The sequence below is a fragment of the Silurus aristotelis genome (genome assembly GCF_946808225.1).
Source record: "Silurus aristotelis genome assembly, chromosome: 9".
Taxonomy (NCBI): Eukaryota; Metazoa; Chordata; class Actinopteri; order Siluriformes; family Siluridae; genus Silurus; species Silurus aristotelis.
This window is the reverse complement of record NC_139582.1, coordinates 27,840,784-27,857,759: the sequence shown is the minus strand read 5'-3', so window position 1 is coordinate 27,857,759 and position 16,976 is coordinate 27,840,784. Positions and strand designations below refer to the sequence as shown.

At 45.9% G+C, this 16,976-nt stretch overlaps 1 protein-coding gene across 20 annotated transcripts in view; it reads right to left on the bottom strand.

Annotated features, from left to right (window-relative positions):
* Positions 1 to 1,086: 1,086 nt before the first annotated feature.
* r3hdm1 (R3H domain containing 1) overlaps positions 1,087 to 16,976 on the bottom strand; it is a 31,394-nt gene continuing 15,504 nt past the window's right edge. For 5 of the 20 annotated variants that reach the window (XM_083550636.1, XM_083550638.1, XM_083550647.1 and 2 more), the window contains 22 exons: positions 14,555 to 14,687; positions 14,167 to 14,245; positions 13,559 to 13,618; positions 12,697 to 12,837; positions 11,944 to 12,052; positions 11,718 to 11,813; positions 11,501 to 11,529; positions 11,358 to 11,411; positions 11,072 to 11,265; positions 9,941 to 10,201; positions 9,661 to 9,815; positions 9,379 to 9,462; positions 8,817 to 9,032; positions 8,590 to 8,704; positions 5,269 to 5,423; positions 5,017 to 5,153; positions 4,499 to 4,602; positions 3,434 to 3,603; positions 3,115 to 3,253; positions 2,912 to 3,024; positions 2,737 to 2,821; positions 1,087 to 2,186 (listed from right to left, as the gene is read on the bottom strand). In XM_083550636.1, the coding sequence (XP_083406762.1) occupies positions 1,882 to 2,186; positions 2,737 to 2,821; positions 2,912 to 3,024; positions 3,115 to 3,253; positions 3,434 to 3,603; positions 4,499 to 4,602; positions 5,017 to 5,153; positions 5,269 to 5,423; positions 8,590 to 8,704; positions 8,817 to 9,032; positions 9,379 to 9,462; positions 9,661 to 9,815; positions 9,941 to 10,201; positions 11,072 to 11,265; positions 11,358 to 11,411; positions 11,501 to 11,529; positions 11,718 to 11,813; positions 11,944 to 12,052; positions 12,697 to 12,837; positions 13,559 to 13,618; positions 14,167 to 14,245; positions 14,555 to 14,687 (2,934 nt within the window). In that variant the 3' untranslated portion in view covers positions 1,087 to 1,881. The remainder of the gene's footprint in view (positions 2,187 to 2,736; positions 2,822 to 2,911; positions 3,025 to 3,114; positions 3,254 to 3,433; positions 3,604 to 4,498; positions 4,603 to 5,016; positions 5,154 to 5,268; positions 5,424 to 8,589; positions 8,705 to 8,816; positions 9,033 to 9,378; positions 9,463 to 9,660; positions 9,816 to 9,940; positions 10,202 to 11,071; positions 11,266 to 11,357; positions 11,412 to 11,500; positions 11,530 to 11,717; positions 11,814 to 11,943; positions 12,053 to 12,696; positions 12,838 to 13,558; positions 13,619 to 14,166; positions 14,246 to 14,554; positions 14,688 to 16,976) is intronic. The other 15 variants (XM_083550653.1, XM_083550639.1, XM_083550652.1 and 12 more) reach the window with 7 other exon arrangements.

The window sequence follows — 16,976 nt, the reverse complement described above, 5'->3', positions numbered from 1 at the left end:
TGCTGTAGATGACTGGGAGCCTGAGATTAGATGAACAGGAAGCACAGAGGAAGGTGAAATAATTCCTGCGAAATACATATTAAACCATACAAACAAGTTCAAGTTCTATATACGGCTGTTCGCTTAAAAAAACAACAACAGGTGACTGCATTTGAATATCGCTGACCCACGAAAAGGGGGATTTCAGATGACTTTGTTTTCTTCTGTATATAATCATTACATAAGACTGTACTGAAGGATTCATCCCAAGGGGATAAAACCAGAGACGCCCAACATTCACTTTATAGTACATTAAATTTAAAGCTGCCATGGATCCTCGTTGATAATTTTCAACTCGTATATTATATAGAAGACGTTTTTAATTTTCTAGTTGAGAGTAACTAAGAAATCAAAATTTTTTTTATACAATAGTTGACTGGTAAAGCCATCCAGTGACCTCTAACGTGACATGAAGCCTCTTTATTTTTCTCAATGGTTTCCTCCCATTCCCCCCCAATTTTGGCCAGCAGGACCCTCATTTGGGCAACTCGGATCTCAACTGAAACCTACCTGTGCTGGGCGTGAAGACAGGAGGATGAAGCCGGAGCGTGAAATCCATCCATCAATTTATCAAATTAATGAACCCACTGATTTATTCAATCCATTTATCCATTCATCAATCCAGTAATTCCTCCATCCATCCATCCATCTATTCAATCCAGTAATTGCTCCATCCATCCATTAATTCATCATCCACCCATCAATCAATAAATCCATCCACCCATGTATCATATCCACCCATCCATTCATCCACTCATGAATCAATTTATACATACGTCAATCAATTCTCACTCATCCATACATCCACCCATCAATCATTTCATCCACCCATCCATCAATTCCTCACTCATCCATTCATCAAATCATCCACCTATCCATCTATTTCAATCATACATACGTCCACCCATCAATCAAATCCATCCATCCATCCATCCCATCATTTATCCATCTATTAATTCATACATACATCCACCCACCCATGATTTAATCCATCCATCCATCCATCCATCCATAAATCTATTTATAAGCAGGAAAGAAGTTGCACGGTTTGGTGTAAACATTTATTGAGAGAAACAAATAAAAACAGCCTTTCAAAAAAACAAAAACACAAAAAAAATGCACATTTCTGCAGAGAGAGAAAAAGGGATTAAAGGCTGGAGTGAATTTTTGTTTTTAAAAATGGCCGCTATAAATAAAATTAAAACCCTATGGGGATGAGCGATCAGAGCTCCCGTCTATTCGAGCCTGAAATGGAGGACACTCGAACGAAAGAGCGGAAGAGGACGAATGATTCCCCTGATCGATTACACGACAGGATCTTCGTTGTTTGTTGGGTTTTTTTTGGGTGACGTCTTTCTCAGACAGCTCAACAGTGCAGTCGTGGTTGAAGGCACAAAAAGTCGAAGCTCTCTCGTTCGCGGCCTCGCCGACGTACCAAAAATCAAGCGGACTTTGTGTAATTTCCCGCCATTTAATAAAAAAAAACATCTCAAACAAGACAAAGAGCGAGTGCACGTGGTCCAAGCGTCCGTTCTGCAGTACAAAATCAACCATGCTGTCTTTGTGGTGTAGCGTCTTGGAGACTTTAGAAAAAAAATTAGCGAAAACATGAGGGGGTTTTTTGGTTCGATAAAATAATCGATGGTTACGGATCTTTTTATAATTCCCCCCCCCATTTTTATCCCCTCTCTATTAAACAAACCCGTGTGAGAAAAAAAAAGCCCCCAAACAAATATCTATCCCAGTTCTCCAAAGTGATGCAAACGAAAATGAGAAACCCCAACAGAAACGAGGAAGTAGTGAGGCAGGATGATAATGGAGGGCGATGAGAAAGGCGTGGCCTCACTGAGAGCCGGCCCTCTGGATGGCCTTGAGTCTGTAGGTGCCGATGGAGGTGTTGAGTTTGAGCAGCGCGCTCTGCGCCGCTTGCTTCGACGGAAAGGTGGCCAGGATGGTGTAGGTGGAGGCGAGGTCGTGCTGGGGTGCGGCGGACGACTCGGCGGTCTCGGAGCGCCGGAGAGGCTGCGCTTGCTCCGGCAGCCATTTGATGAGCGCGCCGACCTTGCCCAGCTCTGCCAGCAGAGAGTCGGCCTCGGCCCGGCTGATGCCTGCTGGCAGGTCCGTCACCTCCAGGACACGACCGGTCGCTGCGAGGACATCGACGCCGACTGAGTTAGATCACAAACAACTAAGCGATTCACTAGAAATTGTAACCGAACCGCGCCGCTCGCCCCTTGCCGTTGTACAAGGTGGTATCAAAACGCTTCGAGACCGGTTTTGCGACACGCCAACAGATGGCCGCACGCGCCGTCACAAGGGGGCGCCAGCTTCACGAGTCACAAAATTCATCGTCCCGTGTACGCGTTTCTGTGCGACCGGTCCGCGTTCCCGAAGTGGCGGGAACGCCATGTATTGCTGTGGGACTATTTTGAAGGTGATCGTGTGTAAAAAGTACTTGCTTCAAAACAGAGCGTCTTGAAACTTTTTGATAACACCACGTACACCCGCTAAAAAAAAAGAAAGTCACAAACCAAAAAAACCCAAAAATAATAATAAAAAAAAAAAACCACGGTCTCTATAGAACGTTTCACATACTCGTTCTTTCCCATTGGTTGACAGGATTAAAAGGAGGCGGGGCTAACACGCGGAAACTCCGCATGCATTCGTGTATGTGAGTGTAATCTCTGGGGGCGTTACCTATCTCCCCCGTGCTACTATCAGTGGACAGTGATTTCTTCGCCGGTCTTCGGCCACGCCCCCCATGTCTGATTCCCATAGGACCCTAAAAAAAAAAAAAAAAAAAAGGAAGGCATCAACGAAAAGGTAACAACAAGGAGAAGAAGGTGTGTCTGTACGAGTGTGAGTGTGTTACCTGATGGTGATGGTAGTGGTGGTGGTTGACCAGAGGAGAGCCGTGCATTAGAGGAGGTCGGATCGGATGGTTGTACTGCAGAGGCTGTCCGAGTAAAGGGTACCTGCCGTCACCTGCAGAAAATAATTAAACCAAATGAACAAACGGCGGTGCGACGAAGACGTTTTGTGGTGCCGAGAGACGCACGTGGATCGAGCGCTCACCTTGAAGGAAGGGTCGAGAGAACTGGGGCATGATTGGAAGCGGGGCGAGGCCGGGACGGATTCCCTTTAAACTGGCAAGATGGGGCGGACCAGGAGAATGGGCGGGAGAAGGGGCGGGGCTTGTCAGCTGAGGACTGTGCTGGAGAGGAAGACACAAAGAGAAAAACATCCATGTGATGGAAAGCGAGAAGATGCGCAAGGGCATAGTCCTTCTAAAACGACTTGTTTCTCTCCAGCTTTGTGGTAACATCTTGAGGAAGAACCACCGATAGCTGGAGAAATCAGGTGTCCTGACGCTTTTTGGTGTGCGAGTGTTTACCTGCGTGGTATCGACCAGGCCCAGCTCAGACGGTTTGGAGCCGGCGTGTTGATGCTGCTGATCCGGGCTGTAGTACTTGTTTTGCCTCCACTGTGTAGCATGAGGAGCAGGAGGGACGCTCAGCTGCATCATCAGCACACCGCTACCACCAGGGGGCGCCGAAGGTACACCTGCCAGAAAGGTGCGTATTATATCAAGTCCAGGAAGTTTGCAAAAGGGCAAAACCAATTCTCACACGAATATAATGAAGAGAAGCAACGAGATTTGGCTACACACACACACACACACACACACACACACACACACACACACACACACACACACACACACACACACACTAAGGCTGTTCAGTACAAAAACGGACGGTGGATCCGAATCCCCATCGCGCTCGTCTCATTAAAAACCATTTTCCTCAGCGCCACTCGGCCAGGATGCGTGTTCGGGTTCATAACACGCTCGAGTTCTCCGTTCATTAGCATTTATTCATGATTTAAGGCCGTGCGCAGGGACGGAAAAAATTCCGATTAACTGCACATCGGAGGCGACGCAACGTTTAAACGGATCGTGAAAAATAAGCCGAAGGTCAATTAGGGGAAGGAAGAAGATGAATAAGAAAAAATTAAATAAAATCAAGTTTGTGACCTTCACAGAACATTGTGATTTGGATTTTTTTTACGCTCTGGAAGGAATTTCGAATTTATTCAACGCCATTGAGGAATATGATTTTTTTTTCCCGCTTTTCGTGAGCCAGATTTCCATTACCATTACGAGCGCGAGGCAAGCGATAAAAGAAAATGATGTTCGAAAGCCGTACGCTGCAAACTGCTAGATCGTAAAAAAACTAAACAAAAAAAACGCTTTATTACTTTTAAAAACTCCCGTTTCCCAGTCAAATACGCGACACTCGTTCGTTTTCCGCATGTCGAAACGGTTCGCTCTGCGGTTTTGTCACGCGACATTTCCCACACGTTTCCAAGCAGTGTAACTCTCTCGTTTTGTTTTTTAATTCCCTATGGTGCGTTTGGTGGCTCGCTGCCATGTGATCGGCTGAACGCTCGGTAATACCTGTGCACTGCTGCGTCTGGATTGGCTGAGAGCCACAGGGAGAGGCAGCCCTGGGGAACTGCATCTGCTCGGAAGCCGGAGGTGGCAAGAAGCCCACGGTGGAGCTGAGGAGCACGCAGAGGACCACAACAGAGAAGGGAAGAAAGATTGATTAGTGTGAGTGATATTCTGTTAAACTGAAGATCAAATGTGACACTGTGTGTGTGTGTGTGTGTGTGTGTGTAGGGAAATATTTAGTAAATCTGCATATTGATGAGGAATAATGAGCTATAATGTGTGCATTGTCTTTTCTTTATCTCGGGTGGTAAATTGTAATTTATACACACACAGTTAATACACACCTCAAACACGCTAATTAAGCAATAGTAGTTGTTCTATAAGCTTATACACACACTTCCATTATATTATAAGGCATTAACCTGGTGTGTGTGTGTGTATGTGTGGATATATTTTGTGTGTGTGTGTGTGTGTGTGTGTGTGTGTGTGTGTGTGTGTGTGTGCGCTTGCTTGTGAAATACCTGACAGTGGAGTGTTGTCCTGGAGGCAGAACGCTGTAGTACACCTGCATGCTGGCTGAGGGCATTGACGTCTGATTGGTCGGTCCCTGCAGGACAAGTTGCTGCTGATAGGCTGGCTGAGGAACGTTCGGCGAACCCTGTATCCACCCAGAAACCCACACACACACACACACTATGAAACTCCTGCAGTGCTTTGATGGACACTAGAGAGAGAATCAGTGGTTAATCCCAAACCCCTTGTAGACAACTGACCTGGTATGGTGGCATGGGTGGGTACTGCACCACAACACCCTGGATCTGACTGGTTAGCCCTGGCTGGCTGCTCATCAGCGATTGGCTCTGAGGCTGCTGAGCTCCCATCATGCCTTGGTAGTTAGGTGCTTGACTGTGCATGATGGTCTGATATCCTGGGGGAGGTGGAGGACAAAAGTTTACTCATCGGAGCACAACTCATCGTTTATGTTTATTTTAGTTTATCTAAAATAAAGTCGCATTTAAGAAAGATACTCGGCGATAAATACTGTGCATTACAAACCATGCCTTTTACCAGCCCTGTGCGGCGTTCGCTCAGGTGCTTAGAACTCGGGTGTAGGCAAACTTTTGTGCATGCAGCGTTTTTCGGGAGCGAGCGCGACGCGCGATTTTACGCTGCGGGCCGCGGAAAAAATTCTAAAAAAAAAAAAAAAAAAAAATTCCCATTAAGTGCTTAAAGGGCTTCGCACATCGACACGGTAAGCGGCGGTTAATGAAGTGAATAAATGCGGGATTTTTCTTTCCGCTGGAAAAATAAACAAACCCTCGCTACGGAGAACTCATTACTTTCGCGTGACCTTTCCTAACACCCCCCCCACACACACACACACACCACACACGAGGACCATCAACAGGAAGAAGAAAATATGGCTTTGTCTTCTGTCGTTCAAAATATTGCACGGGGCCAGGACGTCGCCGTGGAAACGGCTGGGGGCGGGGTGTTTTTGGTCGTGGGCTTCTCGCCTATACGTGGAAACTGCTTGTGCGGCTCCGTCGTTCCTGCCTCCCTTTTTCACTCCGTCCTTGATCTTTGATTCACTTTCCATCTCTCTGACTAGGTGTGTGTGTTTTTCTTAGGCGGAGTAGAACGTCTGAGACGAGAGACGGTAGACAGGCGGGTCTTTTCACAGGGGCTTTTTTTTTTTTTTTTTAAACGTCTGGCCACCTCTTTTGTGGCAGGCGGCGGTAATCAATTCAAGAGTGGGTGGAGAGAGTGCGAGAGAGAGAAAGAGCGAGAGAGAGTGCGAGAGAGAGAGAGAGAAAGAGCGAGAGAGAGAGAAAGTCAGGATGATTCCCCTGCCCACTCAGAGCAGATATGAAGAGAATAAAAGCCTTTTTATTCAGTGGGACACATGTACATGCGCGCACACACACACACACACGCGCTCATGAATTGAAAGCTTTACACATTTCTCTCTCTCTCTCTCTCTCTCTCTCTCTCTCTCTCTCTCATCGCGAGTTAACTCTGAATATGGATGCTTTATGCAAATGTACGTTTATTATTAGTGAAACCAAACTCAGCACAGCGCACGAAGACAAAAATGTTCTGAAGTAATGGCCGTTTTAAATCATCGGGACTCCACACGGCACTTTTGCGATGTTTCCACACGGACGGATTTAATTGCCGGATGTGGGGTTTTTTTCTTTTTCTTTTTTTTCAAATGATGTGGATTTTGGTGCTTGGTTTGAGACGCATCAGCAAAACTAACGTTTAGCGATTCAACTATTTCATTTATCCACGTAAAGAAAAGGACATGAATAAATGTGTGGTGTTGAAGGTTTTAATTTTTATATATATTTAAGGTGAATTTCCCAACATCTAACTATATCTTTCTACATATCCATCCATCCACATCTCTCTCAAACCACCTCCCCGTCTATTTCTCGCCATTTAGATTTCTCTATTGCCTCATCGATCCCTTTCTAACTCTCTGTATTCACTTCTCTTTCCATATCCATCCATCCATCTTAATTTCTCCAACCATGTCTCTACATCTATATTTCCCTCTAATGATCCATCAATCCACCATCCCCCTTTCTATATCTCTTTCTATATCCCTCCCTCTGTCCATACATCATCCCTCTATCCAGGTTTCTCTTTATACATGTTTATCTCCATCCATCCACTCCCTATATCCATCTCCCTCCATATCGATCTATCCATCCATCCCATCTCCCTCTATTCTTGTGTTTCTTTCAACCTACATTTATCTATATCGCTCTGATCACATCCATCCCTTTCTATATCTTTCATCATACATCCTTAGATAATTTTTGCTTTACATATATCCATCCATCCATCCATCCATCCAAGTTTCTAATTAAATTCATCACTATCCATCCGCCCATCCATACATCTTGCCTCATTTCTTTCAATCCATCTCCCTTTGTATCTGTCCCTCTCTTTCATACATACATATAAGGTGGCCATTCATGAAATACTGGATTTGTCAACATAGAATAATAAAAATACGAAGGCACACACACACACACACACACACACACACACACCAACACACACACACACACACACACACACACACACACACACACCAACACACACACACACACACACACACCAACACACACACACACACACCAACACCAACACACACACACACACCAACACACACACACCAACACCAACACACACACCAACACCAACACACACACCAACACACACACACACACCAACACACACACACACACACACACACACCAACACACACACACACACACACACCAACACACACACACACACACACCAACACACACACACACACACACCAACACACACACACACACACACCAACACACACACACACACACACCAACACACACACACACACACACCAACACACACACACACACACACCAACACACACACACACACACACCAACACACACACACACACACACCAACACACACACACACACACACCAACACACACACACACACACACCAACACACACACCAACACACACACCAACACACACACCAACACACACACCAACACACACACCAACACACACACACACACACACACACACCAACACACACACACACCAACACACACACACACACACCAACACACACACACACACACCAACACACACACACACCAACACACACACACACCAACACACACACACACCAACACACCAACACACACCAACACACCAACACACACCAACACACCAACACACACACACACACACACACACACACACACACACACACACACACACACACACACACACACACCCCTTTTGCTCACCGTATTGGGGCCAACAGGCAGAGAGGTAAAAAAAAAAAAAAATCAGGAGCAGAAAGTGAGGAGTTGGAAAAGAGACCGGTTCACTGTGAGAATCGTACTGCCTCTCAGACAGTGGCACGGCCCCGCCTCCTACCCCCCAGAACCCCCCAGACATCGCCACCTCATATACAAACACACACACACACACACACACGTTGCTCACTCATCCTTTGACTGCACTAGGATTAATAATGATGCCATGTATTATTATGTGTGTGTATACCTTGTTGTGGTGGAACAGGTTGACTCTGGGGACCGCTGTAGTGTACTGGGGTGACTGGTCTGTAGTGCTGGTTCGAGTGGGGATACTGACCAGGGGCACAGTAACACGCCGACATCTGCACATGTAGACACACGATTTTTTTTTCAGCAGGATTAACATGTGGGCGGAGCTCAGACTCCGTGCCAAGCACACTACACGTGTGTGTGTGTGTGTGTGTGTGTGTGTACCTGCTGCACAGGCTGCTGGATGTATCCCTGCTGCTGGATGCTTGGTGTGGGAGGCGGGTACGTGGGCACGGGAACAGACTGACCAGGCTGAAGCATGTAGCCGGTGGGGGTCGGATTCTGGAGCACCATGGAGTGGGAAAAGACGCCCGTCTGGTGGTCTGGCACATCACCTGGTGCCAGGCTCAACTGGCTAAACTGGTTCCCCAGGCTGTCCTGCTGCAACACACACACACACACACACGTTCTTAAGACCGAGACAAACCATTTCTTTCTCCCTTTCATCAGGATTTACCAACCAGTGCCTTCAACAATGTGTACTAAAGGATTTGTCTACACTAATAGGATAAAAAAAAAATGAGGGAGTATGAGAAAACAGACAGACACAGAGAGAGAGAGAGAGAGAGAGAGAGAGAGCGAGAGAGAGAGAGAGCAGAAAGTGAGAGGAGGTGGGCATGAAAGAGGGGGAGAGAGTAAGAAGAAAAAATAATCGGACAAAAGAGTGAGGGGGGGAGAGGGGGAGAGAGAGAGAGAGAGAGAGAGAGCGAGAGAGAGCGAGCAGTACCACAGTGTAGTGTTGGTTTAGAGGAACAGGCAGGAGCGGAGGAGGATAAGAGATCGCTGAGTACTGGACACACTGACCACAATGCTGCAGAGGAGAAAAAGAAAGAGAAAGAAAGAAAGAAAGAACAAACAAAAGACAGGGATGGAGCAACAAGACGTAGACGAAGTATCCAAAATGTACACGGAAAACAGAGAACAGACAGGAGGAAATATGAAAAACTGACCAACAATTCAAGAGTTGATTACAGAGGCAGAAACGTGTAACAAAGGGGGCGGGACTAACCTGCGTCATTACGTGATTGGCCGGCTGGTGCTGCTGGAAATGATGCGTAGGAGGTGCAAGGGGCGGCGCCATGGGCTGCTGGGCCCTCCCCTGCTGCGTCGTCAAGGTGGGGTTGTAGACCATAGCGCTGCTGTCGGGGTTTGCAAATGGCTGACCTGAGGGGGGGTGGGGGGCAATAAAACTTAATTATCTGATGAAATTCATACGAATCACTGCCTTGACCCCCTCCCCTCCTCCCCCTTTCCCCTCGGGCAGGTGGTACGCAGTTGGCGGTACGCACCTGTTTGCGAGTGTAGCAGCACGCTGCCCGCTGGGATGCCCGAGGCCTCCAGAGGAAGGAGGTAGTAGCTTGTGTTAGCGTTAGCACTAGTGTTAGTATCGGCGCGGGTGGTGGCGCTGGCGGCGGCGCGCGGAGAGCCCGGGTCTCCGGTGCCAGTCCGGACCTGCCTGGTCGGCGCGGGTACGGCTTGGACGGGAAACGACAAGGTGGGGCGAGACAGAGATCCGGTAGATGAACCTACACTACTACAGGAGTCGGAACCTGCCACGAGAAGTAAAAAAGTCTCTAAGCCGTGAGCGATGGGGGGGTGATGATGGAAGGAGGGAACACGTGACGAAGGGATCAGATGGAACTTTAGGCAACGAAAGGCAGACGGCACAAAAACGCCATAAACTCAAATAAAAGCACGTAATGCAAGTGAAATTGAATCTGCATCATATGCGGCTGCGTTTCCATAACAATCAATGAACAAAGGGAGGGGCTTGGGGGTACCTGACGTTATTTGTGGCCTAGATTATGCTCCTAAAATAAACAAACATCGAATTGAAGTGAATAAAGAAAATCCTGTGCTGAGCTTTTGATTAATTCTATTATCGGCTGCTGAACATCGAACCCCACACACACACACACGAACCTCAACAGGGGGCGTTTTAATGTTGGCAGGACACCGAGGAGGAAGAGAGGATGTTAAATATAAAAAAAAAAAATAAAAAAAAATCCTGAATTATATATGGGCCTCAAATACTGATTTATTAATGCTATTAATAAGGAATAAATGCACGAGTGTGTGTGTGTGTGTGTGTGTGTGGGGACATTTTAGATCAAATTTGTGTGACTTTATACCCATGCTGCTGCTCTTGTGGCTTGAAGATAACCGAGTGCGTGTGTGTACCTCAGACAGCCTGTTAGAGTACCGCTACAAAAGAAAAAATGGTGTGTGTGTGTGTGTGTGTGTGTGTGTTTCTCCATGTTTCTATCAGTATATTGGAGATGTACATGTTTAAACCATCTTCCATCTGATGATAATGGAGTCAATGAGTCGTACATTTGATCATTTCATCATCGAGTGTATTAGAATGCAGATACCCCTAAAAAAATTCAGGTCCGTGTGTGTGTGTGTGTTTGCGTTACCGGTCTTCGACAGCCTCCCCGTGCTCCTGCTGCTAGCGGTGCTGTCTCTGCGTATGAGCACGCTGATGCTGCTGAAGCTGCTGGCTTTAGTGATGGCCGGCCTGCCGTTCCGGTGCGAGCTGTCCGAGTCCGTGCTGCTCCAGGGCCGAGGCTCCAGGCTCCGCGGATCGTTCTCCGAGCTGCTGTCCCTCAAACTGCAACACACACACACACACACACACTTTAATTTGTATGAAAGCTCACAAACGGACCAGTGTGTGGAACCGAAGGATGTGTAGTGCACCACCTGAACATCTGTCGCTTCTGATGACTGCTAATATAACCCACGTCCTCCTGAATCCTACGGCGAAGGAAACCAGAAAGTGTATGAAAATCTTTTTTTAAATAATAAATAAGAATTTTCAAAGCCACACACACACACACACACACCTTTTATCGAGCTGGAAATGATCTTGCCCCTGTGGATTTGAAGAATAAGCACAAAATATATATAAATAAAAGAAACCAACTTCGATCTTGCTTCGTATTTGAATAGAAAAATCACACACCTTTTTCCCCCCATTAACATACACTATTTCATAACATCTCTACCAAATACGTTGACTTTTTTTTTTTTTTACAATTTCTTTATTTATTAATGGCTCACGTCCTGGGCGAAGATGCGCTCCCTGGCCCGTTGGTACTCCTCCTCTCTCTCCTCGATGGATTTGCTGCGGCGGTCGTCCCTCAGGCGCATCCTCAGCTACGCGAAAGGAACGAAAAGCGTGTTTAAATGGCGAGCGGGTTCACGGGTAAGTGCAGGACCGAACGAGCGAGTTCTCTGTAACTCGGAGGTGCGTGTGAAAAGAGGACTAGCATTCTAGAGCACTCACCCGGCCGTCCTCTTGGTCTAGACTCAGGCTGTCACGCTTCAGGATGTAACGTTTTTGGAAATCGTCGGTTTTGTCGTCTTTTATGTGCTCGGAGAACTTCTGATCTGGTCTGCAAAAAAAAAAAAAAAAAAAAAAAAGCCCTGAGGCACCTCAGCAGATTAGCATGTGCCCCCCCCCACACACACACCAAAACCATCCGACCTTTTTATGACCGTTTTCAATAACAGGATCTTAAAAAAAAATATATGCTCGAGGCCACAATTCTGTACAATATGTAGATTAGGTTCCTCTTTAATGCAACTTTAATCAAATCGGCTTCGGTTGAAGAGGATGACGGGACAATAAGCCGCACAGAAAGAGGCGTTTTGAATCGTAGCTGCGTTTCCGAGAGCGGGAGGCGGCTCATGGCGTGTAAACGTGAGTGTTTGATAAATCAAATAATAAAATTGTGCTGTTATCTTCTACCCTCACATTCCTTTACTTACACCAGATGAACACAACATTGAAGACACCTGAGCATAAGATATAGATTGAGACAGAGTCCTTATATGCAGCTCCACCCTTCTGGAAAGATGTTCCACTAGATTTTGTGGAGGTACTGATGTTGGATGCGGTCAGCATTTAAAGGAGACGTAAGCGAGAAACATTTCGCCTTTATAACTCAATACTGTAATCGAATGAAAGGCAGAGGGACTATAGACGACTCCAGGGGCCGTATCTGAGCGCTGGGGAGATCGCGTTCGCCACACTCACATCCGGGTATTGCTGGTTTTGTTGATGATGACCGATTTGCCGCTCTGGTCGACGTTGTGCTCCAGGCCGAAATACGCCGCCACTCTGTGCAGGAGCATCCGGTGGTACGACGTCATCGGGGGGAACTTCCTCTTGTGGGACCTGCATGGAACAGGAGAGTTTCAAATGCTGATGTAGATCGTGCACATTTCTTTCTAGAGCTCATTTCTAAATTTATAATAATAAAAACATTCGTCGGCCCGTGCGCATCGTGTAGGCTCGCGGCGGCTCTGAACGAAAAACCCTGATAAACGGCGCCACTCTCGAAATGCTATTTTATATATGTACACGGTACTGTACTGTATTAACATGCTACATTTTATAATTGATATTTTATTAATAAAGTGAATAAAGTCATTATTTCAACATAAAACTCCTTTAAAACCATTCCCTATAAGTGTTTTTTTTGGTCTATCGTGCTCTTCATGAGAGAGCGGGAAAAATCAGCCAAACCAATTAGGTATGTGGCAAATGCAATTCCGCGATAAACCAGAGGGGGCGCGTGCCAAAACTAAGTTCTAAGCGAGTTCCGAAAAAAAAGTTTTTTTTATGATCATTTTTAGTGCTAATAGTTTAAAATGTTAATGGCAGGTGGAATAACAGGAGATTTAATATTAAGATATAATGAAGTTATTGGGGGTTGACTGTATGCGTGTGTGTGTGTGTGTGTGTGTGTAAACATATATACACACACTTTACAGTGAATAAGCTCCATCTTCTCTATAGACTGAGCATAAGAAAGATGGAGATTGAGATATGAGGGCAGAGCCTTTTTGATCTAAGAATCTAGGATTCAGTAATCGAGTCGTTCGTTTCTACTTACTCGTTGTTACCGATGAAGTCCAGGATGTCCTGCTCCAGCTTCAGCAGCATCATCCGGTCCCTGTGAGAAGAACAGAATAGGTGAACCTTATCCAAAACCTCAGGGTACGGACGACGGAAATAAACCAAGCTACAAAAGTGAGACGTGTTAGGACGCGTGAAAGCCGTCGGATTCGCGTCCGGGAGGGGACGGGGACCCCGAGGACAAAAAGCCTAGAGTTTTCTCCGAAATCCCATTTGCACATTGGGTCTGAATGTAATCGGGTGCCGAGACATTATATTACCACCAGCGAGTGCACCTTCTACGAACACTACGGCAGCTCCTCATTTCCATATTACACGTAATTGGCTGATTGATTTAATGATGTAATAATAGCATCCCAGCACCGACCCACTTCACCACCGCAGCTGTGTCAAAGTTTTCATTTCACAAAATGCTAAAATCTGAAAAACTATTCGCAGAAAGACGGCAAGCTTTTCAGCCTTGAGGCATCAATCTGCCCTCAGGCGCCGCTGGAATCCGGTTTTTGTTCTCGGAAAAAAAAAAAACAGTTCGCAAACAAACTTCGCATTTTTGTTCTGATTTTGTGCTTCCTACGGCGGACGTACCGAGGGTTATTCTTCAGTGTGTTGACCAGAAACTCATGGAGATCGATGCCCGTCGAGTCGGTGTACTCCTGACTGGGGTCTGAGAGAGCGAGGGATAGAGAGAGAAAGAGGGAGAGACACATTTTACATGCTGCATACATTCTGCTGTCTCCATCTGGCGTGTGAGAAAACACCTCATCTGCCAGCAAAAGTCACTGTGACTGACACACACACACCTCCTTCTGCTGCTTATTATGATGCACCTTGTCCTACAAATCAACTGCATATTACACCCTTTTGAGCAAAAAAAAAATAGATCGAAATTTTAGTCATATCAACTGAGGCGTCCGTGCAAAACACCGTTAGCCCGCCCACAGTGACATTTGTGCAAACACACACACACACACACCTCTCGACAGCGATCTTCTTGGCACTCGTTCGACTCGCTCAGTCTTTTCCGGGCTCTTCTCCGCATGATCTTCATCCCCGCTGCCAGCTTCCTCTTTCTCTGAAGCCTGGCTGAGCTGCAAATGGATCTTATCCTGTAGGACGCACGGAGAGCGAGAACATTAGGCTGTGTTTTTTTTTTTTTTAATTGGGGAGGGGGGGGGGGGGAATAAATAAATATATAAAATCCACACAAATATGACTGGAATCACAGGGTTTTAAAACAAGAGATTGTGGAGACACAGACTTAAATGGTTTAAAAAAATATATATATCATCTTTACATTAAACATTGCTAGAAATAAACAAATAAATGAATCAATAAAAAAAAAAAAAAAAAAAAAAAACCTGTCCATCATTGCTCTCTCTTTCTCCCCTTTTTATTTCCCTTAAGGACACAACACAGTAAGCAAGTGCTATGTCCTTTACTATATAAATAAAGAGAGAGAGAAATAGACAGACAGAACAAAATGAATAAAACAAGGAGTCGGGGCGAAGCAAACTCGCCCCACCGATGATCAACTGCATCGTCTCGAGATCAAAAGCAACGCACTTGGCCAGAAAAAGACACGAGACGGTCGACGGTGAAAGAAAGAAAGAAAAGCAGGTAATTAAATACAGCAAAGAGACTGGGATGTGAAGCGACACCTTTCATTCCCGAGGGAGGAAAAGCGGGGGCGTCTCTTTCACACGTTCAAGGACGTCAACATCTGTTCATCTGTGCACCGTCCCCCATCACAAAAGGACTGATAATTTCCTCAATTATAAAATGACCACTAGGCTTTTATTGAATATTAATAAATATTACTTAGAAATTAGCTCAGAATTGTAAATGGATTGAAAAAAAGTGTGTTGAATAAAAACAGGGGTCGGCGCCTTAACCCATTCTGTGGGTATACACAAGTAGCTTTTTCTTCAGATTATAAAAGTTTCTTCGTTTTATTAAAACGCACGTTGAGAAACCGTTCCAGCCTTTTCTGCACGCCGACATGCTAATTCCGCAATATTTTCGCTTCAGCGTGCCGTCTAGGCACTGGAGGCGCGGTCTAGCCGAGGCGGCCGCGATAACTTAATAACGGGCGGTGAATGGGCTTTGAGTGAAAGTGGCCAATTATATCAATCCGCAGAGAAAGAGAGAAAGATGAGTTGGGGAGGGCGGTGGGAGGGGGGCAGTGGAGGTGTAGATCTGCAGAGCTGTAAGCCGCTGACACAGGAAAATTACATTTTATAGAGATGATGGATGCGAGCAATACTGCGCTCGGGACAAACTGACTCCCTGTACGCATCCATTAAATCCACACAAAAACACCGCACTGTCTATTAAACACACACATCTCCATTAGGGGGAAGAAAGAAAAAGGAAAAGGAGAAAAAAGAAAAAAAGAAAGCAGACACGCTTTTCAATCAAACATACCTACCACATACTGAGCTCAATTACTGAGAGGATTGCTGATGCTGTGGGAGTGCGACTCTCGAGAACCACAGCTGCGTCCATGAGAACATGGACGGGGAGGGGGAATGCAGTAGGGGAAAAAAATAAATCACTGGATCGTGGCATGACATTTACGTTTGATACGATGCATCATTGAAAAAAAAAAGTAATACTAAAAGCAACCTGCTTGAAATGAAGTAAATGCACTCAATGTCCCACCATGTCCAGAGGCCCCCCTGAGCGAGGTTGGAAAGCTGTTTGGGGAAGGGTGCGCCTGACCAATGTGTGACATATGCATGCCAAATCTACACCCTGAACACGCCCCAATCCGCAAGCCTTGTTTCGGATATCAGGCCAATTTTGATCTGGCTTACAAGGTTCATCAAAAGGACTGGTTGCAGTATAACTGTTGAGCATGTTTAGCAAAAATGCTTGTCCATCATTTAAATATTTGCCACCACTAAAAGGTTAAGTGGATTTTGTTTCATGTTTGCTTTATTTGTTTATTTGACAAGATAGTACATATATACGAATACAATCCACAATTACTGTTAAACCACACTTTGATTCACCCACCATTTAAGGTGAGCTGCCACAAACTGCACTCCCCGTGTGTGGCCGAGGGGTTTGCACACATTGGTGAACCTCAGGAATGCCCCATGGGCCCCATGACGGTGTAGATAACTGAGGTAAACCATCAGACAAAAGAGGGGGGGGATACTAATGGCACCCATAAGAGGAACAAAAAAGTCTAAATGTACACCGGCCAGATTACAGTTTACGAGGACGAGTCCCCGAAGTCCCCGGTCTCAAATGCATAGTTTCCAGGCCATGCTTATAACTTTGTCAGAACAACAAAGCCCTAATGTGTCTTGATGGTTGTTGCAGGAGGTGCTGAAATGAATTATAGGAAACACTGCTGGTTTCTGTGAAGTGAGCATTGTGTCCAGATT